This window comes from Chaetodon trifascialis, chromosome 17 (assembly GCF_039877785.1).
Source record: "Chaetodon trifascialis isolate fChaTrf1 chromosome 17, fChaTrf1.hap1, whole genome shotgun sequence".
NCBI classification, from domain to species: domain Eukaryota; kingdom Metazoa; phylum Chordata; class Actinopteri; order Chaetodontiformes; family Chaetodontidae; genus Chaetodon; species Chaetodon trifascialis.
In genome coordinates this window covers 14,915,752-14,943,488 of record NC_092072.1, presented here as the reverse complement: position 1 = coordinate 14,943,488, position 27,737 = coordinate 14,915,752, and the positions used below count along the sequence as shown (strand labels likewise).

At 43.1% G+C, this 27,737-nt stretch overlaps 3 protein-coding genes across 4 annotated transcripts; 2 read left to right on the top strand and 1 right to left on the bottom strand.

Annotated features, from left to right (window-relative positions):
- Positions 1 to 376: 376 nt before the first annotated feature.
- On the bottom strand, positions 377 to 2,962 carry evx1 (even-skipped homeobox 1). 2 transcript variants are annotated; one of them, XM_070985305.1, is made up of 3 exons: positions 2,599 to 2,962; positions 1,404 to 1,639; positions 377 to 904 (listed from the first exon to the last, which is right to left on the bottom strand). In XM_070985305.1, exons 1-3 carry the CDS (start codon positions 2,960 to 2,962, stop codon positions 377 to 379), a joined length of 1,128 nt encoding a protein of 375 aa, XP_070841406.1. The 2 variants fall into 2 exon arrangements, with proteins under 2 accessions (XP_070841406.1, XP_070841407.1); XM_070985306.1 differs by having other exon boundaries at positions 1,404 to 1,549.
- Positions 2,963 to 12,370: 9,408 nt separating this feature from the next.
- On the top strand, positions 12,371 to 13,820 carry hoxa13a (homeobox A13a). The gene is made up of 2 exons (XM_070984912.1): positions 12,371 to 13,031; positions 13,573 to 13,820. The coding sequence occupies exons 1-2, from the start codon at positions 12,371 to 12,373 to the stop codon at positions 13,818 to 13,820; spliced, it is 909 nt and encodes a 302-aa protein (XP_070841013.1).
- Positions 13,821 to 24,106: 10,286 nt separating this feature from the next.
- hoxa11a (homeobox A11a) lies at positions 24,107 to 25,817 on the top strand. The gene is made up of 2 exons (XM_070984928.1): positions 24,107 to 24,773; positions 25,585 to 25,817. The coding sequence occupies exons 1-2, from the start codon at positions 24,107 to 24,109 to the stop codon at positions 25,815 to 25,817; spliced, it is 900 nt and encodes a 299-aa protein (XP_070841029.1).
- Positions 25,818 to 27,737: the final 1,920 nt, after the last annotated feature.

Genomic DNA, 27,737 nt, shown 5'->3' with positions numbered 1-27,737 from the left:
CGCGTAAAGAGACGACAAGAAATGATAAAAACCTTAATGCCATCCATCACGGAGATTTAAACGTTTCTCTGGATCCCCCCTCTCTCACACATCACATTAATCTTCTAAAAATCAAATCTACTTTTGTGTCCGTGCCGTCATATTTCAGACCACTGTCCTGGCTCTGCAATGGGATTATTATTTTTCGGTAATGGGAAGATCCGTTGTGCGTCACAAAGCTGAAGATCTGGCTAATTATCTTGCCCCAAGTTTAAGGTGGCTTTCACTGCTTACAGGCTACCTCTTCATGCTGCTTCAGTCCTGATCATATAATATGTTAGGTTAAAAGCTTATGGTAAAGGCTTATATAGAGAACAAGGGTTGGTTTGTTTTGGTTTTATCTGGTCAGAGGCACTTCTTCCCTCTGGTCTAATGTCACAGATGAGGATTTGCTGAGAATTGAAGGCGTGAAAGTGACAAAAGCGTCAGTCCTGCTAGTTGGGGAGCAAGCGAAGTCCGAGGCGGAGGGCCTGGCTGAGATACCGTTGGATTGACTGGAGTGACAGGCCAGGCAGGAGCAGGGGCTTCCTCCGGGACCGAGGCCGTGGGTCGGACCCGGGTACAGGGACGGGTGTCTGAAGGCGCACAGGAGCTCCGGCCTCTGGTAGGGGTGAGACAGCATCCGGAAACTGTCAAGGGAACGCAGGGGGTTGGAGAAAGGGGTGGCGGCCGGAGCCGAGCCAGCCCCCACGCCCAGGTGGGAGTAGTAAGGTAGCGGCAGGTGGGACGGGAAGGGGTAGGGCAGGTTCCCCGTGGCCGCCGCGTGGCTCATCATGTAGGTGTAGAAGGCCGGGTCCGCGGGGTGAGGCCACGTCATGGCCAGACGCTGGCGCTTGTCTTTCATCCTGCGGTTCTGAAACCACACCTGGGACAGAGACACACCGAGTCAAATATTAACTACGTCCCCCACTGGTTCAAAGACAAACCACAATAACAAAGCAGATATGTAGCTCATACAGTAGTTCCGCTTTTACGCACCGATTTGAATTTGGGTTACAGCGAGTTTTTGCATTTGTTTGATTTTGTCTTGCGAATTAAGTGGAATTTCACTGTTGTTCTTGTTCCATTTGAATTTTTTAATGAATAAAAAAAAATCGAAAAAGCAATCAAGGCCTCTGCCCCTAAACTGCTAGTCTGTTCCCTCTCTACATTTACTTTGGAGCTATTCTTGGTCTTTATGCGTTTTTTTTTTCTAATTTCTTTGTATATTCCCGGTATTTAAAAAAAAAATCACCTATCAGAATCAGTTATTTTAACAGGACTCTACTTTTGATAGACCTTTACGCGCCCACAAAACATGAGCCTGTATTCGCAACTGGAGGCCAGCCTCAGCTCTGCTCCTTCGAGACAGAGTAATATCTCACCTTGATTGTGGTTTCAGGTAGATTTAAGGCGGCCGCCAGTTCGCATCTCCGCGGCCTCGACACGTAGTTCTCCCGGTAAAACTCCTTCTCCAGTCGTGCGATCTGCTCCCGGGTGAACGCTGTCCGGTACCGGCGAATCTGATCCGCTGAATAGGACAGAGAGCCCTGACCCGGGACAGTCGTAGCCGGGTCAGCACCGGTCTCACTCGGATGACCCGGAGAATCCCCATTTCGACCTGAATCAGTACGCAGAATGATTAATCAGATATGATTAGCATACAGATTCAAACATCATGAAGCAGAATCATTTAAATGGAAGAACAACACATTGGACGTTTTATTTCTTTCATTCGTTTCATATTTGATATTTTCTAAGAGGTGGCATTTGAAGACGATTTAAATATTTTTACTACTCTTTCACTTTTGTTATTTAAGGCCTTCTTGACGTTCAGCTCCGGCAGCTCTTGTCTTCTTTTGTGCAGTTTTAACAACTGCTATTTTTTATCAGTATTATTTTCCAGATTGTGTTATGTTGAAGCATATTTAGTTGACTAAAATGATGCATCATGAGCTTGTATTGTTGCCATTCATTTGTCTTCTTGTCATCCTTTTGGTTTGAGGCGAACAGCAACCACAAATGATTCATATGTGTCTATTAATATTTACGTCTAATTTCGATAAGGGATGTAACACATTTCCAGCAGACAGTCTTCAATGTTTGCTTCTTAGACGACGCCGGATGGACACAAACCCTCATGTTAGTGGCCTTCCCTTCACGTTTTTGCTTGTGGTTTACATAAAATCCTGCATTCCTTCTCATGCAGTAAATATATAGGCTCTCGGCTGATTTGCTGTACGAGTGACTCACTGTCAAACTGAGGGGAAAATGCCTGGTTAGATTGTGGGTGTCACCTCAGCGTGCCTCCAGCCACACTGGTCATTTGACAGAACAGCTGTGCAGCACCGACTGCACTTATATCGTGCTGTTATTGACGCTAAACTGTCTTAAAATGGTGTCGTTTGAAATTTCGATTTCATGGCACATAATTATGCGTTTTATTTGATTTTTATGTTTTGAGTCCGGATGCATATTGACATCTGCGATTGACATAATCCACGCTGGCGTTCAATCAACTCATTAGCACAACCATGCAGTCACAGAAAAGCCGCAGTGGCATGCAGCTCCCAAACCTACCTTTAGCTGTTGGGTAGTCCATGCTCTCAGGCGTGCAGCTGACATCAATTTCCTCGTAGAAGTCCGACTCGGTGTCTGAGCTGCTGCCGTCTTTGTGGTGATGATCAGTCCGGTGCCTCTCTCCGGAGGAGGACGTGCCAACTGGCCTCATATCGGCGCACATATTCCTCCGTGCGCTCTCCTCTATCACCACCTCCGTCCTGTCCCGGGAGTAGGGCGCAGCGCCGGGGCTCAGACAGCTCCTGTGGCCCGGCTTCCCCTGCGGTTCTCGCACGGGGCTCCCGATGGCTTCCGTCAATTTAGAGCCGCTCTTGCCAAGCTGACCTCCCTCCGCCAGCATCACCATCTCCTCTCTGCTTTCCATCACAAGCACGACTTAAAAACCTCGACTACGCGGGAGAGTGCGAGCCGTCAAAAACCAAGGCGATGATTTTCAGGTTGGAGGGGTGTGTGCGTGTTGTAGTGGTGATGATGGTGGAGGCGGGTGGGGGGGTTGAGTCCCGAGGAGAAGGAGAGGCTTCTGGAAAAAAGAGGGGATGCAATCCGGTCTGACCCTGAGAGAAGAGCGCTCCAGAGTGCGCAGAGGGAGCTCTGGGAGGGATCACCATTTACCCTCTCTCTCTCTCTCTTTCTCCAGAGCTGTCATTCTTAATAGGCCCGTCGTCATGATGGTCCCCCCCCTGATGACGACACGCATTGATTGGATATGGGTAAACAGACGGAGACATGTCAGTGTCGAGAGGAAGGTGAGGGGCGTCAAGGGGCACAACAAGCAGCTATGAAAAACACATCTATCTATCTATCTATCTATCTATCTATCTATCTATCTATCTATCTATCTATCTATCTATCTATCTATCTATCTATCTATCTATCTATCTATCTATCTATCTTCACTGAGTTAATACAAACATATTGAATGACTGTTTTACGTAATAAAAAAGAAAAACACCAATAACATAAAATTTTAATTCACAATTTTGCATGAAATTTATCTTTAAATCATCTGATTGTAATTAGTGGGGAGTTGTAGAATATTTTAATGATAAAAGCGAACACCTCAATCAACAATCAAAATGTATTATATGCTTGCACTTTAGTCTACAACCCCCGTCTCCATTCTCCCCGTTCTCTCACCACCTCCACTCCACCTAAAGTGGAGTCAAGTGAAGTCCTCAAGGGTCAAGTCTTACGGTCAGAGTTTAGATAACACACCATTTGACATGAAGTCCTTGAAGCCAACAATGTGGACTCCAGCAAGTCATTATTTGTGCCTCTTAAACAAGCTATGAAGCCTATTATTACCATAACAACTGTATGTGTGGGCTTTACTTTAAATGAATATCTAGACATCAGAAGTGAGCCCTTGTCTCATTCAGCTACATGCATTTAAAAGAGGAAAAAATACAACATCATGGTGTGCTGCTGTGACAATGAGAGAGAGAGAGAGAGAGAGAGAGAGAGAGAGAGAGAGAGAGAGAGAGAGAGAGAGAGAGAGAGAGAGATCATTCAGTAAAAAGTCACTGAGCAACGATATCGGAGTTGCAGTACACGACATGTATTTCTTGTAGGGGCTGAGGCGGAGATGATGAGCTCACCACCCATTAACTTCCTGTGTGTTAGAGAACAGAGATAGCCTCTCTCTGGGATCACGGGCCTAATGCGGATTTAACACAGTTGTGGCACATTTTAGTCTCATTATATCCTCGATGAGAAACTGTGAAGGATGCAGTGCACACAGCGTCCACTGAAAGGTTTCTGAAGTTAATGCCTCCTCAGGCAGTGATCAAGTTCACAGTGTTTGCTCCAACTTCCTTCAAGCAACGACAAATATTCACTTCTTTGATCCTAAGTGACTGTAAATGTTATCTTTATGTTTCATCACCAATACAAAGTGTAGGTGGGGACTATTGGCAAAAATTAAGCGAGCTCTCACTATCAGTGCACTTGTGGTGATGTGGTCATATTTTCAAGATCTGCACCTGATGACCTACCTTAACATATGACCTGTAATAATGTCAAAATAATATCATGCAGAGTTTCAAGCTGTGGTGAAAAATGGCATTGCATCACAAGGACCCGAGCATACCTGATGCCTCCAGAAACAGCCTCTCCTCCGATTTTTGGCAAGATTGGAGATGCGCTGCTGAAGGCCATGGTGGCACACTTTGACGGCCATGATGTAGAGAGGTGGAGTCATGTGGTCTCAAAAGAGAGGAGAGGGAGACAGACTGTGGAGCTCCAGCAGCCTCCGCTGTCCTTGTGCGCCCTCGCCTGTCCGAATGAGGGAAAAGGCCCCAACGGCGGCCGCCCCCTCCCCCCAAACAGGGATTGAGGGAAATTCCTTTGGCTTTCTCCCTCGAGTCTTTCATCTGGCCAGCAAAGGAAAAAAGTAACCCCCCCCCCCCCCCCCCCCACCACCACCACCAACACTACCACCACACACACACACACACACACACACACACACACACACACACACACACACACACACACACACACACACACACACACCTCTCTTTCTTCCCCCCTCTTGCTGACGACTTGATGTTGCAGCTTTTAAGAGTTTGCAAAAGCACAATTAGATTTTATCATAGTCTGTCTGTCTGTCTGTCTGTCTGTCTGTCTGTCTGTCTGTCTGTCTGTCTGTCTGTCTGTCTGTCTGTCTGTCTGTCTTTAATTAATTAGTGTCTTTTAGAGGCGTAAATTCTGGTGGAGTTTTTTGAGACTCAACCAAGAGCACCAGACTCAAAGATCAATCTGAAAATCCTTAATAAGGAACCATAAACTAATGGAAAACGGAATGAAACGTTCTGAAGAAAGGTCTCAGTCGAACCATAAATATCCTCTCGAGTCAGACGGGAAAAGGGAAATTGAATTTGTTTCATTCCGGTCTTTGTGGCACAGAGGAAAGAGTTAGTGCGTAACTTAAGGGAATGTTGATTTTCATTCCGGATTAGTTGAACTGACGTACACGTGAACTGATAAATGGTTAACCTTGTGTATTTCCTCTCATGGTGTTTTTGTGTGGCCAATATTTAGTGCAGTTTGCATGTTGCTTATTTGATTTTGGCAGATCACATCCGACTCGGCTGATTCAATAGTTCCTTTGTTTTGAGAGACGTGATTTACTTTCAAAATCATAAAGATGGCTTACCATACAGTCTTTTAGTGAGACGTCCAAAGATGGCAAAGGTCCCATTGTTGTGTTACTTACCACGAATTATGCAATAGGTCTTGGCCGGGGCAGATGGGATCTTGTGATCATCCGGAGATAACACTTAGAGAGGCTTTTGCGCAACAGATGAATGACCTTGTGGGTTTACAGTAGTGTCACTTATATTGTGTGTGTTTTAGATAGCGAGGGACAGCGGACGGGTTTGGAGAGTGCTGATTATACATGAAGGAATGACGATATGCAGAACAGATATTTCGAAAACACACAATTGGTCCACATCCTGCACATTCTTGGTGAACATTGAGGTGCAGTGGCCCTGCTTCAGTGTCTAGTTTTGCAGGGGGAGATCAAAGAGGGGGAGCGCCCCCCGCGGCAGACACTGCAGAATGCGCCCCTCAGTTTTACTAGCCAGCCCAACTTGAACTTGACCATGGAGTCTGCGCAGTAGGCATGTAATCCAATCCGCGGCCCTGGCAGTGCAGACCTGTCAGAATATTTTGCTGTTGGCACAAAAAGTGTTTGAGTGTGTGATAGAATGGTGCATGAATGGGTTTGGTAGATGGTCGCTGTGCCGCTGGCTGAGGCGCACCGCGTTTCACACAAGGAGCCAGAACCTGGAAGAAAATAACATTTAGCCTCTCCTTCATTATCGTGGCCCCTCCCGTCTCCGTTGCTTCAACTTGGCCTTGAAACAGGATGACGCAGCTACCAGAGAGTTTAACTCGCTGACCTTGGAGCGAAACATGTCCTGATGACTATACAGCTGGAAATCTCTGCGCTGTAAGACTCGCTTTTATCACTCTTCCCCGCTCCATCCTGAACACCCTATTACACCAAGGGCTTAGCAAGCCACTGAGATCAGGCCTGTATTACCCCATTAAAGGGAAAAACATCATGGGGTATGGCTTACCACCAATTCAGCAGCAGTAAGGCAACACACCAGGTGCAAAGCCCTGACGTTTCACAAGAGTGCGTGTAATTCTTTAGGCTGGTCGGTGCGTCCCTGGCATCTTTGCGAGAGGCGATATTTACAAGTCTGTCTCTGCTTGCAAATGGGTTTTTATTTTTAGAGAGTGTTTCTGTCATCAGTCTCATTGCAAGTGAACGTCCTTCTGTTTTGATTATGTCTACTAAAATTGCGCCTTTCGACAACAATTCTCCAACTGCAGGCGTTGTGCGATGCGTTCAGGTGGTGATGTCGTGCGGGTATAATGCAACATTCAGACTGGCTTCCGACTGATTTACATGTGACAGACAGTGTGTTACAGATAGAGCCGATAGAGGGCTGAAATTAATCACTGCGTTTCGATCTTTCATATTCCCCGATAAGGTACAATATTTAACTCATTTAAATAGAACACGGGAAATAGAGATAACTGACGGGAAAAAAATGTTTTTAGAGAAGCTCTAATCAGCTACATTATGAATGAATCAATAAGTGTGCAGACGTAATTTAATAAACAACATTTTAATAAAATGAGGCGATCACGAAACAGACAAGCATATTTATGTGGAAGTTATGAAAACAATTAGCAATATTTCCAAGACATGAGCTATGCTTTTGTATTTAGGCAACTTAAAAAAAATAGATAAATAAAATCCAAAATAGATATCTTGTTTTACTCTGCTTTAAAAATCTTCTACAGCCAATTTCAAAGTAAACGTTTCCAGGTCAATTGTTTGCACCGTTTTTCATTTTTATATTTTAATAATCGGTGATAATTAAAGACTGAACGCTGCTAATTAACTTTTGCCACTCTTTTCGTTCAGTATCGACTGATTCTCTATAAGAGCAAAAAAAAAAAAAAAAAGGTGCTAAATTCAGCTCAGCGCAGTATCTTCATATGCATGCGTTCACTGTACACGCATGATTTTTTTTCCCCAATAAAAAAACAGCAGATCATCTGAGATATAACAAGTGGAGGCGTTCAGCAGTGCATTGAGTTACGCGTGACTTGGGCTACATCAAGTTTCTATTTAATGTAGCTTATTTGTAGGTTATATTTATGGTGCGCAAGGCTCTTGAAGATGCACCCAGAAACACTTTCTTTCATATCGGCCTTCGTGCTGGATGCAAATGACGAAAGGCCGAAATGGCAGATTAGATCACATCGTATCCTGATGACGATAAAGGAAATGAACAAAAGATACAGTAACGATAATAATGGTAATATTAACAACAATAACAACAACAATAATAATAATGATAATGATGAGACTTGAAGTGAGCCAGAGATTCCAGAGAATAAATATAAAAGTGGGCCTTAAATTATATATTTCCTCCCTTTTTCTGGTTATCCGTAACAGAGCAGGGCTCAGAATGACACACAGACACACATTTTTCCAGAATGATGCCATTTAAAAAGTAGTCACTATTTTCCCCTCCATCATAGTCTACATCTATCCAGTTTGGGTACAACCAAAAATACCACAGATGTGTCACTTTCAATGAAACAAACTGCAGACCTTTACAATTGGAGATTCCTGTATGCCAATAAATGAGTTCACATGCAGCTCACAGGCTGTAGCTTTAGCAGGCTGTTAACGCAACATTTAAGACTTCTGCTGGAGAAACAGAAACAGGCTGAAACGTACAGCTAGCGTGTCAGTCACGAGCACACATCAGGAACACCTTGGGAGTGAAATTTCCCAGTTAACCGTAGACCTTTAGGTGGCTTCCTGTGTGTGGGTCTGAGAACGAAGTGGGTCAGTTTTTCTTGTTATTTTTACGCAATCCTTCATAATCACACAGCAGGCGACCGTCCAGAAAATATGGAAAAGTCAAGTGTGTGACCGCCCTGCGGTTCGCTGCTTTGACCACAGAAACATATTGGTTGTTATGTTTTGACAACTTTTTGACAGCCGTCTACTTTAAACACGTGTCACCGACACGTCTGACATTTGACTGCGTGTAGTTCGTCCTAGCAGCCCGGTTATAACACCGTTTATGCTATTAAAGATAGAAATTTATTGCTGCGCATAACTTTATATGGCCCTTTCCCAACTTCATCCATGCAGGCTTCAGGCGCTGAGGCCGTGGAATAAATGCGCTCTTTCTTCCCGGCGCTGCGTAATTTGGTTGCCAGTACAAACAGGGGGTTGAACCTTGATAATGACCTCAGAGAAAAGCCTCCAGGCTGTGCTGCCAAGCCCCCAGAGTCGCAGGAACCTCCAGGCATCCTTCAGATAGACCAGGAAGGGGATCCATATGAAAACAAGGAAACGTTTAAATTCACTACCATTGACTTATTTCGCTGAGAACTTTATTCAGTCTGATCATTGCTATCTCCAATACATTTCCTGCCGACAGCTGAATGAGAATTCTGTGCCAAATATGAGCAATGAATAAGCGTTTCTGTTTCTGACGAGGCAGGAATTTAACTCTAGTAAGACGTGCGTCTCTTTGGCGGGACAACGTGTGCGCCGGTCTTATTGTGTGTGTGTGTGTGTGTGTGTGTGTGTGTGTGTGTGTGTGTGTGTGTGTGTGTGTGTGTTCATTGTACTTTGGGGTGTCTCACGTCTGGACTGACCACATGTGCGCGCCAGCGGCCACCTTGGCGAGGGCGCAGGCTTGTTGCGACTGCAGGACTGGAGAAACAAAATAATGTTCTTATCATGGATCAAACTTACGCACTGAATGAAAACACCTCGCTGGAGCCTGTTGGACTTCACATGACTATCATGCTGATAGATGATGTACAATTTAACTTGACAACCATGGCGTAAGGAATGGTTAATGATTAACGCATTCGTGTTTATTTTGAAGCTGGATTTGCCTACATTGAAGAAAGCGCCACAGGGCAGTGCGCAACAGGCTAGGCCTTGTACAGTTACTCCATGACTCACAGCTGTTGCTGCATGTTGCTGAATGATTTCATGACATAAACTTTTTTTGTGTGTGCGATAACGTCAAGAGACATCCAGGCTATTTTGATCATAGTTTGAAGCATATCATAATTTCACTCGCCAAACAACGCAGCTGCTCAAATTTCGGTTACGAAGAAAATTGCATACAATCACGCTCAGTTTGAATAATTGCAATCTTGAGGAATGGTGCATGGAAAATTCTTTAATGCCTTCAACAGAAATACATTTTTGAAGCAGTGTTTGTAATGCTAATGAAAGAAAGAAGGTAGTTTGCATTTTGAGCCCCAAAGACAAACAGAAGCCTGTTGTGTTTTCTGCTCTTTTCTTTTCATTTCTGCACGATTAATGCCTGATATAATAAGTAACTATAATAGGAAGCATAAGGTTGTGTTTAATGGCTGTTATTTCAAACGGCCTTGTATTAGTAGGGTACTCTTTTAAACAGTTTTTAATCAAACACAGAACATGATAGTAAACCTAGTAATTTTCCTTTTATTTGGATTAAACTTGAGATATTACCCCATGAAATAAGTGCAAATAACAAAAACAACAAAAACAAAAATAATGCAGTCCTATGTAGTTCCATTATAGTTAACAGAAATGATGCACCTCCCCCAGAGACAAAACACATATACATATTTTGTTGCTACAACACACACCACCTTTCAGTCTTGGTTGTTGTAAAGTAAAACAACCTTAGTCCACCATTGTTCGCTGTGTACGGCGCCTTTTTTGCACAGTATGATTTTTTCCCCCAGTGCCATTAGGCGTATAACACAAACCCCCAAATTCATGTAGAAAACTGCGAATAGAGTACATCAGCGCTCACAGTTAATAATTTGGGGCTTTGATGTGCTGTAGTTTGGAAGTTAGCATATATTCAGGCTTTTTGAAAAAAAAAAAAAAAATCAGTCTAATTCAAATGATTTGCAGTGTTATTAACGGTGATTTTATGTTGGGACTTGCTAACGTGTAAGTTTATCTTTTGATAAATCAAAGGAAGCAGATGAGACCCAAGAAGCTTTTAAAGAATTTATATAAACATCATACGTCTATAGGCTGAAAAGCAGACGTCTGCATTAGTGTTTACGCGCTTGAGTGGCAGCTTCTGTTTGGTTGATTTTTATCCTCCAGCAGCAGGTAACACACCAGCACAATTACAAAACTCAACTAGGCCCAAAACCCATGCTGGATTCTCAAAGTCTGGTAAGAAAACCAGTGAAAGCTCCACCAGGTCCATTTCCTCCAACACAGAATAGACGGAGAGCCACTGGTCGTAAACACAAACCAGTAGACTAGACACACATAGACACGCACACACGCGCGCGCACACACACACACACACGACACGTCTACCCCGTCCCCTCTGTTCTGAGATCAACATCATTTTCACACGTACCTGCCAAAAGAAAACCTCCAAAAGATCAGCACATAAAAAAAAAACACCGACATTCCTTTTATATTTTCAACCTTGTGATACAAAAGTACGCACCACCCAAGCGGAGCGGGTAAGGACTAGTTCGTGAGCATAAACGTTGGAGAAAACAAAATGATAGTAAAAGTTAATGTCCTCCAATAGCTTTCATTGGACAGGAATTCTCACCCCTCTTCCGCTCTTTTCAAGAGCTCAGACGGTCCCTTCAAAGCCTGAATAGCCCGACGGGCTGGATGGCTAGACAGCAACTTTCAACTTGACCTTGGCCTCCAGCCGCGTCTACCTCCTATGTGAAAACACTTACACACTGCCAAGCAGAGAGCTGTTTTCTCTCTTTGCATATTGTAAACATGTCGGAAGTGGAGCGTATGGAATATTCACCTCAAACAATGACGTTACGCTCGATTTTCTTGATTTCTACCTGAAATGAGTATGGAGGCATTCAAAGGGGAGGGTGCCTCTGACTGAGGTTCTAAAAATATGTGCATGCACAGATGAATTTACTTGAAATGTGTCGACTTTTCTAAAGCATTTTGCTGAATGCGGTGTTTTGTGCAGAGTACGCACGGACGAGTATAACACAAAGTGTCTATGCATCTGCACGCGCAGAAGTATGTTTAATTCCTTCTTTATTATGTGCAACGCTGGAATACAATATGCTATAACATTATGTTATTAGAAATGAAAACCTCCTTTGGTTAATGACTGCTTAATGATACTCACTTCATATAGCGACGCAGACAAAGGCTGGTCAATGTGTGCGTGCGTAAAGGCCATAAGGCTACGCACATTAGTCATATGTAGATGGTTGAGTCCTAGCTGTTTCTTTTTAAAATTGTTGACCACTTTCCAGTAATCGACTCTTATTTGAAACTCACACATAAAGATAAGCATTTTCAAGCCAATATTATCCAATTCGAGCATTCTGGATTATGGATTTTAACCTTAATCAATCAAAAGTAGGCTGTTCGTATGTATCTTAATTTTTTAAAATAAATACAGACACAAAATCAATCTCAACTGAAGCAGACGCGACAAAAGCGAAATCCCTTTATAGGTACGGTCACCTTACTTCGCCGCATTTTTCTCCATTTAATTATCTGTACTGGGTGATGTTTACCGTCCTCTTTGCATAGCCCCGTCACGTGATAACATCTGGGCCAATGACGGCGCGACCTCGGCGCTCTTGTGCGCGTCAGAGTGGCATTACTCTCTGGGAACCAGTATCTCCTTTTTTCAGTCTCTGGGCTTTTTAAAAAAGAGCCAGAAGCTTCAATGTTGGATGCCGTGCTATGACAACGTCACTGCTCCTCCGTCCTCGCTGGGTCGACCCGTCGGTGATGTTCCTCTACGACAACGGCGGAGGTTCCGATGAAGTGAGCAAGAACATGGAGGGTTTTGCTGGTGGCAACTTTGCTGCGAACCAGTGCAGGAATCTGATGGCGCACCCCGCGTCCCTGGCACCCAGCACGGCTTACTCGTCCAGCGACGTGCCCACCTCCGGTATGGGCGAGCCAGTGAAACAGTGCAGCCCTTGCTCTGCGGCTCAGAATTCCTCCAGCGCGTCCCTGCCGTATGGGTACTTCGGTAGCGGCTATTATCCGTGCAGAATGTCGCATCACAGCAGCATAAAGTCGTGCGGAGCGCAGCCCCCCTCCGCGTATGGAGAGAAATACATGGACACGTCCGCCGCGGGCGACGACTTCACCTCTCGGGCAAAGGAATTCGCTTTTTATCCGACCTACCCTTCAGGCCCATACCAACCTGTCCCCAGTTACCTGGACGTTCCTGTGGTGCCAACTATCAGCGCACCGTCAGAGGCCAGACACGAGTCCCTGCTGCCTATGGAGAGCTATCAACCGTGGACTCTCGCCGCCAACGGCTGGAACGGCCAGGTTTACTGCGCCAAGGAGCAGCCGCAGCCCGGACACATGTGGAAACCCTCCATACCAGGTAGGCTACTTCCCCCAGAGTCCAGCCTTTAGAGAGCAGAGCTGTTTGACATGTTACCACTCAGTGAACAGGATGCACATTGTATAGATTGGGAGGTGTATGAAATGTCAGTTGCTGTGTCAACCTGCAGAGCAAACAGCACAACAGTATGTTCATTTGGTTGCGGTAAAATGATTGAAATAATCCACAGAACGTGTTTAGTTTAAAAGAAGTGAAAAACATAATGCGTTCACGTTATTTCTTAAGTTGTTTTTTTTTTTTCAGAAAAAATGTTGGAGAATTAAAAAAAAAAAATCATCTGTCGTCACAGAGTAGTTCCCCTTTTTCTTTGTTCTAGGGATGTAACACTTTATTCCACTGCAAATCTTGAATAATTTGATTTTATTTGAAAGCAAAATGTGGAAATGTGGGGCTCACTGATGAACAAATTCTCATTTATTGGAGTAAAAATGCCACACAAATTTGGGAGTAAACGTGAGGTGGCACCCACTTGTTGAGAAGCACCTTTTGACAGTTTCTTTTGTCTCTGTCTACTTGTCAGACGCGGTGTCCCACGCCGGAGGAGACTCTGGCTCTTATCGACGCGGAAGAAAGAAGCGCGTGCCATACACCAAGGTGCAACTGAAGGAACTCGAGCGCGAGTACGCCGCCAATAAATTTATCACGAAGGACAAAAGGAGGAGGATATCTGCCCAGACCAACCTGTCCGAGAGACAGGTCACGATATGGTTTCAAAACAGACGCGTAAAGGAGAAGAAAGTTGTCAACAAATTGAAAACCATCAGCTAGTTTTTTTTTTATTTTTATTTTTTATTACGGACAATATCTGTGGGAGATAAAACTACTAGGCCCACACACACACACACACACACACACACACACACACACACACACACACACACACACACACACACACACACACACACGCACGCACGCTTGTGGACTCATGGATCGGAGCAACAAAACTCCATTCTGACTGAACATGATTTATTTGTATGTTGCCAAATGATTTCTCGGAGCTCCTGGAACAAAATTTCGGAGGCCTCTGAATGTCGGACCCTCTAATTCCTGCCACTTGTTGTTAAATATTGTTTTAGGAGTCAAGTGGGGGGAGGAAAGCGAGAATATTAAACTGCAGTATGTGTGACTTTTTTTTTTTTTTCCTTTTGGCATGCTCACTCTCAGTACAGGAAAACTGACCCCAGCTCAGAAAGGTGTGCGCCACCGAGCTACGCCTTTATCTGCGACTTATCGAGAGTGATAAACGTGAAGATTCACAGGAAGTGACGATGTTAACGGATTTGGACCTTGGGAATGTTAAATATTAATCTCTCCTGGCTTCTTCTTCTTCTTTTAAAACCTACTCACATGCTTAGCTTGTATGAAGTTTAGTCTCATCATATGAATCCGTGCTCTCATTCATATCCAGTCCATGGTGCAATTCTTCTTATTATAATGCTTAGATAATCGTTCGGGATATGTGTTCATATCAATCATAGCTTTTATAATGTGTGCGTATTCATGTGGTTGTATATAAAGTAAAGTCCGGCATGATATCCAGGTTATTTGTGTGTGAGTCCAGTGTTTCGCTGTGGAAGTCCATCCAAATAAAATATGGACTTGGCGCAATTTTATCCTCGTTATGTCGAAAACGCTACGACCATAGCTCAGTTTATATTCTAACATCCATCCACTTCATCTGTTGATCTTCTGTTATCGCAAACACTTGAAAAATACTCCTCAAGGCCCATACACCCGCTGCATGGGGCTAATCAGCTTTCAGCAGTAAGTTTGTCTTGTAGTGGTCTTGCTGTGTTTGTTAGCAGATTTCTTTATCATGAAAAACGCAGAAACTCTATTTAGAAACTCCAATATTTGCAATATGTAGCTGAGTTCTGGGAAAAGAGGAAACGAGTCAGTTGAGGCTGGTGTGTGCTGAAATGTAGGCGGACATTGCCATCTAGCGACGACTGTGATACATGCACAAGTGGGTCAATGGTCACATTTCCCATACAGAACTTAAAGGCCTACTGGATAATAATAATAATAATAATAATAATAATAATAATAATAATAATAATAATAATAATAATAATAATTTGTCTTTGGCTTTCACCCAGGCGTCAGTCGTAATAAACAGAGGCTGGCGAAGAGTGCACGAAAACCTTTATTTTATTTTATATTAAACGTTGTGAAATATTCCCCGTACTCACTGTTGGATGGCTGACTATGCATTTGAAATGGGTGCAATGACATTTAATCTTCAAGGACACTGAGGCAAACTCGTGTATTTTTCTTTCCAAATGCATTTCTTACCGCTTTGGTTTTATTCATAAACACGTGCATAAATACATGAAATCCATACTCTTTTAGCTTACTTTTTAAATACGCGTCAGCCTGTTAATAGATTGCGCTAATATTTACGTTGCCTTGATCGGTTGCGTTGAGTGAAAAGCAGCAATTTTACACGTTGAGCGTTGCTCGAAATATAGTCTGATAAAAGAAAAGAGGAATGGATTCGGTCAAACTGAATCATTAACTACATTTATTCCACTGGTTTCAAAGGGCGCAGGCGGCAGGGGATCAGTGTGTAGGGGTCTCATCTACAGTTATTTGTTTGTCTCTTTTGAGATTTTTAAATATGAGCGTGTGTGTCTGTGTGTAGATATGGCCTAAAAAATCTGAACCCCTTTTATCTCTTTGCTTCGCCTGTAGTTTTACCATTTCCGTACAGGCTTTTTTCATGATTATTTGATTCATCAAAAATAAAAAGCAAAACATAAATGGCCGAAAATTTCTCTCGGTCACTTTGATGAAAGGTAATTTTAATATATTTTGTAGACCATTTTTCTAGACGATTCGTGGAAATATTTTGAGTGGAAATGCGAAATAACAAACACACAAAAAAGCCTTATAAGCGCTCTATAAATATGAGGTGAAGAGCATTTTAATTCATTCACATGGATGTTTTTATGGTGCAGGGGAAAAGCCTGCAGCGTCTGCCGGCTGTCAGACGTGTCGTGCGTCCTCAGTCAGCCTCATTGTTCATCGGCCACTGTCGATAGTACCGTGCTAGCGTGAAGGTGTGAGTATTTACTCATTGTTCTCAAACGTGTTCTTCTTGAGTGACTAAGTGCAGTTTTTAACACACCTGCAGCCAAAAGTCCAACATCCCAGCATGTTTGGTTTGGCTGCAATCGTGAATATGATTCAGTCTTCCTGGCAGTCAAATGTCAGGCGTGAAACCAAACCCTTCCGTACTCACAGCTCCAGCTCCTCTAGCTCGCTTCCCCACCTGTTAGGCTGATTTACGTGCCGGGTATAATTGTTTTTAGGCCGTTTTGTGAATTCTAAGGGCGTCAAGCGTTATATGTCCTCTCCCAGTAATTTCAAGCACACAGGCTTACGCACCGTTGCTTACTGTCGTAGCCCACATGAGGTTCATACATTTTTTTCTCCCACTTCTCCCAACAACTGAAAACTCACAGGCTCGGAGAGATACTCATATATATGCCAATTGTTCACTGAACCTATATTATTTCAAAGAGCTTGTATAAATCTTCACCCGGAGCCTGGGTGCGAAATTATTATCATAAGAATTCTTATTATGATTACGACTATCATTGTTAGGCTTCGTGGTTATAATTGAAATAATGTTATGGTTCTCAGTTGTAGCCATATGTACTGTATTACTTTCCAACTAAACTACCTCCTATTTTTTCAACATTTCAAAGAACACTGTACTGTAGATATGAACTGCAAAGTTATGAGGAAAATTGCAAACATTAATTTGCCAAAACAAACGTTGATTCGTGATTATTTACTACACATCCAGATTGTTTAGAGTTTTTTAATAGCGAGCAGTCTCATATCTTGTGCTTATGACTTGCACATGGCCAGCAGGCTGACTGAGGAACGCCACAGCCATGTGACACCATAGGCCCTACGTCCGCGAGCACTGAACGCAGCGTCGCCGTGCTCCCACGTCCTCTGACGTAGGCACGGCGGGGCGCGCACGCCTTATACAAGAAACTCAGAGATGTCACAAAAGTAAGATGTGTTACTGCTTAGTGTATCCTGCAGTCCATAAACACAGAAGAGCGGAAGAGCTGCATCCTGAGAGCGGAAGTTTACTGCAAGGGCGTGACCGTCGTGGCAGCTCATTGGCTACGAGGGAGCAAGACAGCGTTCTATTGGCTTGCTGAGAACCAAAACAAGACTACAGGTCCCGCCTCTGCTCTGACACAAACGCGACAAAGACTCACAGCAGCATGCTCCGCCTATCCCTCTGTCCTCACACGAGCCATCTTTGATGGGACTGTGGAAGGAAACACAGGAAGAAGACTGAGAAGAAGAGCTCTGCTGCCACACTAAGGCAAAAGACTGAACTACAGTTAATTTCAGGGCATAAAAATAGGGCTCAATTAATTACCTTTCTTAAAAAAGCTATTTATGGGGCTCTATGCATCATTCACGTTTGCTTTAATCACAAATAAGTGAAGAAAATAAAAGCAAACTATTGCAATTATATGTTTAATTTGTTTTAAAACCTATGCCATTTTACTATTCAATTTCATGTTACACCAACCTCTTTTAGAGGAAGAGGAAAAAACAAAACATACATACTGGTTTGTTTTCATCAAATTAATTGAAAAAGAATATCGCATCCTCAGAGACAGTCTGCACAGAATCAAGGCTGAAATTCTGTATTAAATATCTGTAATAACCTGATATCTTGTGAGCTTTTCGGATCAGTGAGTGGGACTGACAGACCACACATTCAATAAGCAGCTCGGTATGTCTCTCGGCTTCCTGTCAGACGTGGCTGAACGCAGACAGGGCCAAAGCCAGGCAGTGCTCTTTACATTGACCTTCGCTGTCTGTGCGTAATGGAGGCGAGGCCTGCAACCTTCACTCAGTCAACAATAAAGCTCTGGTCAAGCTTGAAAACCACGACTTTGAGAGATAATCTCGTAATACACCACAAAGTCCCGAGCAGACATAAGCTTATCCAAGACCGTGACAGCGGTCAAATAGAAGCACTTGACCGAGATTACGTGAAAGCCTCCTCCATGTCCCTGTCGGCGCCTTTTCCCTCTGCAGACGGGCTTTTCCTGTCCCGATCTCATTTGGTTTGATATATAAATGCCAAATAATTTACTGTGTTCATTTATGAGGGATGTATAGGTATGAGGCAGATGCACAGCGAGCCGAATGCGTCATGGATTACAGTGGAAACGAGGCTCTGTTTGCTTTGCGTGGTTTTTGTTTGCCTGAGCACAGATTAAGCTAATCCTCAACATGAAATACACATTTCACATTAATTATAGTCAAAGAATAAGCATAAACTTGCACAAGATATTGTGAGGCCAATTTGTGAAGCAAGCATTTGGTAAGTACGCGACCGCGCGTCTTTCTTGATCGTTTGATCCGCTAAATCGACAAACGACATGGAAGATTATGGAAATCTGCGTGTCCCTGAAAACGTTTTCTAAACCACTGCGAGATGCTTCTCATTCGTATCGTTTCCAGATTGTAATCTGGAATGACATTGTTAGATTTAATCCAAGATAAAGTATGACAAAAGTTTTTTTTTTCTTTCTTTTTTTCCCCAAATAAAGAAGATTATTGAACTACAATCAGAGGGAAACAGTTCTTATGTGATGATTCGGTGTCCATCCTCTCAAAGAAGGTGGATCATTTAAGGTCTTGATATTCGTTCATCATTTGAGCTTGGATAAATAAATTCAAGACAAAAGTGATTATACAAATGATGATATCTTTTCTGGTGACAGTTTAATTCGGCGGCGGCGTTTTCGTTGATCGTTCAGTGGAATAAGCCTGTTTACCAAGAGTCACAATACATTTGATCTGAGACTATATGCTGTGTCTATTGCGCCTTTTCTCATTCGGCAAAAACAGGCGCGATGTCGTCTGAATTACAAAATGTGTAATCTTAATTAGGCGTTGGCGTCCGCTTGGCTGAAACATTTTCGCCACGTTAACATCATCGACTGCTGAATATTCTGTTTTATGTTTTTGAAGAAGATCACATTTAAAGTTAAATACAGGAGAGATGCTGCCAAGCAGACATAAGCAAATATTGGGTTTTTATTAAATCAAAGGAGAAAAACAAATAATACAGGATTTACTGTTCACCGTGCTCAATTCGACTCTTCTTTATCAGAAATGTCATTTTTGCGCACACGCACACAATTCGAGGACTGGGACGTAAATTCAAATTAAATTTCTAACCGCCTGAATGTGTTTTTGTTCTAAAACCATCAATAGCAAAATATCAATTGAGACTCGATGGATTTTCTAATAAAATAACCTAGTTTGCTGTTGTGCTCATTGCTCAAATAGTTATCACTACGCTTAAATGCTGGTCTGTATCTTTCCACCTGTCTTTTTCCTTCCATCTCTTTTCCTTCGTAAAAAAAAATCGCACGACTGAAATCCAGTTTAAATCCTTTTTGTCCAGCTCGGCTCCTGCATTTGCCTTGTTTCTCAGGATACCCTCTGCAGGCTCATCCAGCGCTCTGGGTCTCCTCTGGTTTGTCAGAGGTGCTTCCGTTGACCGTGGAGTTGATCAGTTTCCCTGCATGGCCCCTGTGTGGTCCGCATGGCCCCTCTGTCGTCGCCGTCCGCTGTCGGCCCACATTTCTGTCACCTGTGGATAAATCAACAGTTGTTCGCTGAATCAGGTTTAAATTTAGGCCGACGGATATTTCCCTGCTCGTTCATTTGCACGCCACTAAATGCGAGCTGCACTTGTTTCATGTTTCAGTCTGATGGTTTTATAATCCCCCCGCAACGCCAAGCTCGTATCCGTGTAGCCAGCGACATGATAACGGATGAGCCAAGAGCATGCGCCATTCAAGTTCAAAAACACTTCAGTGAAAAATTGTCATAATGTATAAACAGACAAATATAACGTGTAAATACACTGCAAATTATACATTTATTAATTAGCTCAGCCGAGATTTGTCGTGGTTGTTCGACCGCTGTGCGCACTGCAAACCCTCTATTTTTGGTTAAGTCGTATTTTGTGATCTTTTAATATACATATAAGAGTTTGTGCTTTTAAAGGTCACAGTTGGCACCCGTCTCCTTATTGTCTCCAGCTCCACCACAGTATGCATTAAAGACGGTGTTCTCGTTTTGAGATTGAGAATATAGTCAATAGATGCTTTGAGGCGCAGGTGTGGTGGCCCATTTTTCTGCCATAGAATGAAAACAACAGAAGGGCCAGCAGCCCATTAAAGCTCTGGGTCTTTTATTCCACTTGAAGACTTAAGAAACTACAGGAGGTTTCTTTGCAAGACACTGAATGCGCCTATTTAGCCTCCTTTACAGCCTATAGGCCTACCTGACGTGGCGTTAAACTGTACTTTCAGGTCCTCCCCACACTTGATTGTTTACTTGTTGTCTGACTTGGTTTTATGGTACAAGGATTGGGCTATCTGTGCGTCGCATTCTCTTCCTGACAAAAACACTGTCCTCCTCCAGGACGGGAGTTACGCTTCATTTGCTATGTTTCATCATGCTATGTTTATATCAGTGGATTCATCTAATAGTGTAGTATTGTAGTGTCTGATTTAATTCAAACAACCAATTGTGTATGTGAATGTATGTTTGTTCGTTTGTTTGTTTGTTTGTTTGTGTGTGTGTGTGTGTGTGTGTGTGTGTGTGTGTGTGTGTGTGTGTGTGTGTGTGTGTGTGTGTGTGTGTGTGTGTATGTATGTGCGCGCGCGCTAAAACAGAGAAGGAAGTAAGTTAAGGCAAGAAAACAGTGTCCCTGAATAGCCTAGATACACAGATTCTCTCTATCTCCACACCAGATCTCCTCAACAGTCCCCCATGACCGTCTATTGCCAAAAGTCAATGAGTAGGTGTTTATCTTTTAGGCTTCATGTTTCTTTTTTCGTGAAACATTTGATAGAAACTCAAAGTTTTTTTTGTTTTTAGCATAAAGCGCATACAATTACATTTAATTAATAATAATTGGCTCATAGAACAATTCTCCTAAGTAACATCATGTGTTAGCATCAACTGTTTATTATTTAGAGCACTATTTGGAGTTAAATTCCAACCTCCACCAGACTTAATGGCCAACTATACTCTGACAATTAGTGCGAAGGTGAAGTTCATTTGACTTTTCCTCAGCTCAGAGTTACAGGCTCACATTATCGGCCAATCTTGTAACCTAAAGCCTGCGTAAATGCAAAGGCAATTAAAGGAACTCCATCCGGGGCACAGGGGGCCCTTTGCTCTCTGTGAAGGACCCTCTCCCTCCCCCGAACTTGAAGTCGACCGTACAGCCAAGGTTTGGCTTTGAGAGCTTTTACGCAACGCCAGACTGCAGTTTGATGACCAAATACCGCAGGAGGATGGTCAGAGGATCAGCAGAGCGACTTTATTTGATTCAAAACACATTTGACATAACAATGGCTTTTAATTTTGAACGTCTTTCTTTATTTTTAGGAAATTTCTTTATTTGATTCGATTTTTTTAATCTAAGGGTTGGAGGTATTGTGCTATGCTATTTTATTGTAAGTAGAAATCTTACCTTAGTTGTGCACAGACATGATTTCTGAGTCACTGAAAATCCTCAGTTGCTGACTTTGAGTCCGTGTAGGTGGCGACTTCCTATCACGCTTGGCCAGTTTTGTGGTGTCTGTCTGGCCGGGGAGGAAAAAAAAGCACAGCAGAATACTATAGCAGCTATAAAAACGAAGGTCTGTGCAGAGCTGGCTTTGGTTTTCCTGGGCATCCTGTGCTCAATTACAGCTTAAAAGCTTCAGCACAACTCAGAATTTGTCTGGATTGACTGAGAGGCGGAGCGTGTGGTCGCAAAGACACTCGAGTTGTTTGTTCCCCTGCAATTTATCCAAATAAAATGACCGGTGGATAGCTCGGACTGCATATTTTTCTTTTCTTTTTTCTTTTCATCTTCTTTTTTTTGGTTTTGTTTTCTTGTTTTGACACAATCACAGGGCGTTAGTTGGCGCTCTCACCGTCTTAGTGTGTGTGTGATATTTTAAGGTTGCGTTTCACATGTGACATCAGGGGCCCCTTGGATCGCCATGTGCACACTGGGCTGTAGGGCCTGGCCAGCCGTGGCGGTCTTAATCCGGGCTCAGTTCTCTCATTCACAGCACATTAGAGTCAGGTTGCAGCCTCTCCAAAACAAGCTCCACGGTGGCCTGAGAGCAGAGCGCCAGGGAATGTGTACTGTGACATGTTTACTAAATCAAATAGAAGAAATCTCTGCATTTTCAAAATCTGTGATCTTGATTTATTTGAAGTTTAGTGGGAAGTAAACCTTTAATTCAAAATTATTGCCATGTTCCTGTATGACTATTCATAGGTATTTGGTGTATTCACAATAGGGATTTTAAAATAGATTGTAGAGCAAAATGTTGCTTATATATTTCGAGCTTTGACTGTGAAATACAGCTTCAAGTATTCTAAAAATCTATGTTTAGAAACATGGTTTCCCCCCTTGATTGTGTGTGTGTATATTGATGGTATTTACGCAAACGTGTGTGTACTTGCGTGGAGGAAATAAACAGAAAAAAAAGGATCTGATGGAAATTAATATTCATCAAAACATAAAAGTGTCTTGTAAATTTCTGGAAGCTGTCATCTTACTGAAGGACGCACATGTGAATAAATATTTGCACCAAAACGTAAAGAAATAGCCGTGCGTAAAAGGGGAGGGGGTTTGAATGTTGCGGCTTTTGGAGCTGTTAGTGAATCCATTAAATGTTTCATATGAGGCAAAACAGAGCCGTAAGACAGGGGGTATTCAAATAGAATAAGTTTATAATTTCGAAGAGCTTGTAACACTTGACTATTGACGCAGACTGTTTGAATGGTTATAGGCGTCAGTTTTTGCGCGTTTTCCTCGGTGAGCCTCCGGTCTTTTCTGAAAAGTCTGTCTGGGATTCTTCCGTTGTAACTTCCAAGTAAATATAAAATATTACAATAATAAGACATAGCTATTTACGTATCTAAGTATTACAATTTAAGACACTTGTATATTGGTGTCAGGTTTCAAACACCACCAAAATTTCATTGTGTTTATCTTTATACTGTATCCTCTATTTATTTCGTCAAAATGTCGGATTAGTCTTTGTTATACTGGTACCAACACAAGGCTGTGGTCAGTTGAAACATAGCCGCTACTTTGAACATGACCCTGATAACCAAATGCCCACTGGGCCAAATGCTATGTTGTAAAACCACCAAATGATGATGACTAAGACATTTCTAAATGCAGACTTTAGAGATGGGCTGCTTGTCTCTTTCCTCCACAGTAATGCCGGTTTAATGTTGTTCTTTGGTAAGGACCGAACAAGTTACTCTCTAGATTCCTATTGTTGTTCACGCATTGCACGCACAATGCAAAAACAAGGAAAACTAGAAAAGCTTAAAATACGCGCTATTATTTTCCCAGGACAGATTGAGCGCGGAGAATCACAGAACATCTGGGAAATTGATATTGATAGTTTGGTTAAAGCTTCGATTGAAATCTCTCTTCTCTTGGTTAAAAACCGGCATCAAATTATAGTTTTGTCTTCCTCTGACTCCGTTGCATGTCAAGGAATTCATTTCTAAACCGACATGGCGATAAACCACCAATGTCAAGCTTTAGGACACAGAGCAGTCATGTCTCTTACACTCCTACACACACTCTTTCTCTTTCCTACACACACACACACACACACACACACACACACACACACACACACACACACACACACACACACACACACACACACACACACACACACACACACACACGCACACACACACACACACACGCACGCACAAGCACGCACGTACACACACAGCATGAAAATCTGTCAATTTCTGCCATGTGGTCACGTGACCTCCTCCTCCGTGGAGTGGATGGAGATGGCTCTCCACGTCAGCTTACGTCTCCAAATTTCTGCTTAGCGAACCTGCTTCAAAGAGGCAGGAGGCACGGCGCTTCAGAGCCATGTTCAGGGCGGTTATAGAGGAATCAAACCCCAACATAGAGTTATAGTGGAGGGTGAACTACGATGATGGATTTTGACGAAAGGGTCCCCGTCGGATCGAACATGTATTTGCCCAGTTGCACTTATTACGTCTCGGCGGGGGCTGATTTCTCCGGTCTTCCCTCGTTTTTATCCCAGACCCCGTCCACCCGCCCCATGACATATTCCTACTCCTCTAACCTGCCGCAAGTCCAACCCGTCAGAGAGGTGACGTTCAGGGACTATGCAGCCATTGACGCGTCCGGTAAATGGCCGCACCGGGGGAATTTGCCCCAGTGCTACCCCAACGCGGAGGACATGGTGCACCGGGACTGTCTGTCGGCGCAAACGGCCGTCGTAGGGGACATGTTCGGTAAAAACAGCCCGGCAGCCGCGGCCGCCGCTTACCACCACCACCACCACCACCACCACACGAGCGCCGGCTCCGCTTCCACCAATTTCTACGGGAACGTGGGCAGAAATGGCGTGCTGCCACAAGCCTTCGACCAGTTTTACGAGACGGCGTACGGGAACGCGTCGGAGAGTTCTTCCACAAATGGCTTCTCAGGTGACAAAACCCCGACCAAGCAGCCCAGCTCAGCGCCGGAGGACGCGCAGTCGTGCAGGGATACAGAGGCGAAGGAGCCGCGGGAGGAGACGAGCAGCCCGGAGTTATCTTCCGGCAACAATGAGGAGAAATCCAGCAGCAGCAGTACGTATTAAAGTCAGCGCCTTGGTTATGAGAGAAAGTTTGCAATCTTGCGCGCTGCTGTTAAAAATTTTATATGCTGTTTTATAAGCATATAAGGTTTATAGAGGGCCTGTAGACCCCCCACCCCCAACAAAACTTTGTTATAAACTGCAGGATCACGTGTTTGGAATTGAAATTGGCCGTGAAAGACATCAGGCCGGTGATTTTTCTATAACACTCCCTGACGTGTCCAAAAATCATCTAGTTATGAATGTGAATTCCTATACAGACCTGCATCCAGTCCATGTGTTATAAACGCGCTTGTTTCACGGTTTCTTAACGTTAAAAGAGCGCTTGCATGTAATGAGGGTGGTGCCTCTGGTTTAAGGTTTAGCACACAGGAGCTCTTGTGTTAAAGCTATCATAGACTCTCGTGTTCCCATTTGTACATTTGCCCCTTTATACGTTCTATAAAACCAATATTTTCATATAAACTGTCTAATACAAGCCAGTCTCTTGTTCCTGTAGCTGCTAGCTGCTTAGATTTCAAAGTGAGCTTGTTGTTTTCATTTGCTGGAGAAGGTCAAAGCCCAAGTGTATTGTCTAGCGATCCCATGGTTTGGTCATCTTTCCAGTGCAATATAACATCGCTATATATGACACTTGAAATACTGTAATGGGAAATATGTTATTAATGCTTCATATAGAGGAAATCCGCTCACGTGTAATCTGGGCAACATCCAAGGCGTATAAATCTATTTGTAACATAGGCATGGCTGATTTGAAATGTTGATATTTTCCGTGACCCGTATACTCTTTTTGTGCCTTCCAGATGGACAGAGGACCCGCAAGAAAAGGTGCCCGTATTCCAAATATCAGATCAGAGAACTTGAACGAGAATTCTTTTTCAGCGTGTACATAAACAAGGAAAAACGCATGCAACTGTCTCGGATGCTCAACCTCACCGACCGACAAGTCAAGATCTGGTTTCAGAACCGCCGCATGAAGGAGAAGAAACTGAACAGAGATAGATTACAATATTACACGTCTAATCCTCTGCTTTAAGGCTGAGAACAGCACCGACACAGCTCTCAAAGTCCTCCTCTGCTGCGGGACTGACCGCGTTTACAGGCACACTGACTCTCCGGCTGTGACTCTCCCAGTGTACATTGTGTACCACAATGGCAGCGACAGCAAGGACAACACCGCTCAATGGTTAATTTCAAGTTCGAGGACAACAGTATCCTGTGATCTGGAGAACCTAAAGAGTGAGCATGAATCAAGACAGTCTGCCGATTTCGCGCTCCAGACTCTGATTTGGGAAAATATAGAAATGGATTTGTACGCTCACGAAGGCCCATGTTAATATTATTGTGACTCGCAGGACGCCACTTTTATTTTCCTTTCAGACGGGCAAAAATAAAAGAAAAAAGAAAAAAAAGAACAGTCACTAATTGACTGACTCGGTGTATTTTGTAATCAAAAGATTTATTTTACCTTTTTTTTGTTCTGTTTTTTTAAAATCAGAAAAGTGGCGAGTTTAGGATGAGAGCGAATATGTGACTTTATATTGGTGTGACCAAATAATGAGTCCGAACGGATGAGAATGTAACGTGTTTCTGTTTTGTGTGCTTATTTATTTTGTAGCCACTTGTTTACTATCTCCTTTAAACGGCTAGCCAAGTCAAAGTCCATTATTACAGGCGGGCTTTTGGGATTCCGTGTTGAGTCTGGGCTGACCTCAAAACGAGCTTTTGTCGTTCTTCCTGGAGCCTGCAGAATGAGGGCTATGAGTATTTATATTTTGCGTATCTTTCAGTTCCCAAATACATGTTGTCCTTTTGATTTTTGGAGACTATCAGTCGAGTTTTGATAATGCAGGCCAAACCAGAGAGATAAGCTTGTCTACTGGATCCGTGTGGAGTTGCACTGAGGTACACGCCCAACACATTCACACAGGTATATATGCAGCGGGCCTCTTCGGTCTCATATTGATACGCATAACAGAATATTTTTCTCATGACTCGCGATCCTTTGGTACTTGCAATTTAAAGAAGATTAAAAAAAAGCTGCGTTTTCAAGTGTGCTGTTAGGGCAAGGCTGGTCAGGGTCATCGCATTGAATCAATTGCTTGGTATGCCCAAACTATTGTGTATTCTACTATATTTCCAAATAAAAAAACAAAACAAATGAAAAGATTATTGAAAAAAAAAATCTATTTCTGCGTGGTCATTGTTGTTGTTTTTTCACGAGATTTTCTTTTTGACAACGCACATCTGTGACGCATTTGGTGAGTAAAAAAGGGAAACGTTTTACGCACGAAAGATCCACACATATAACTCAATAACTGCAATTGAATTATCACGAGTGGGTGCTTTGGTATATAGAAAGTAATTAAAAAAACACTGAAGTGCAGCACATCTGAGAGCTCAGATGCAAATAATGAGCCGTCCAAAAGAGGCACACACACACACACACACACACACACACACACACACACACACACACACACACACACACACACACACACACACACACACACACACACACACACACACACAACACTTTTAGTTTTTAGAATAAAACGTGACAAAGTAACAAATTCAATGATAAAGTTGTTATCAGGTATTCTTTAATATTTGTATGTTGTGTACTTCGTGGGTTCAATTACAGATTAAAGAAATGTTGTCGTCCTTGCGCTCTCATTGTGTTTGTGCTAGCGTGTTTTCCAATCATTCTGAACCACGTCTCAACATATTCTGACCCATATAAAATATTTTACAACTCTTGCATCCCATGTGAAGGAAATCTTTGTTACTGAACCAGCGTGGATGGCGTGCAGACCCATCTTTATTTCTACCCACCGCATTTATTGCTGCCCAAACATTCAGCATTTCAGCACGCTCACTTTGTTTTCCATTAGTTTTTCACTATCTCCTTCTCTATGTGTGTAGTATGTGTGTGGAAGCTGTCATTTCGCTGATT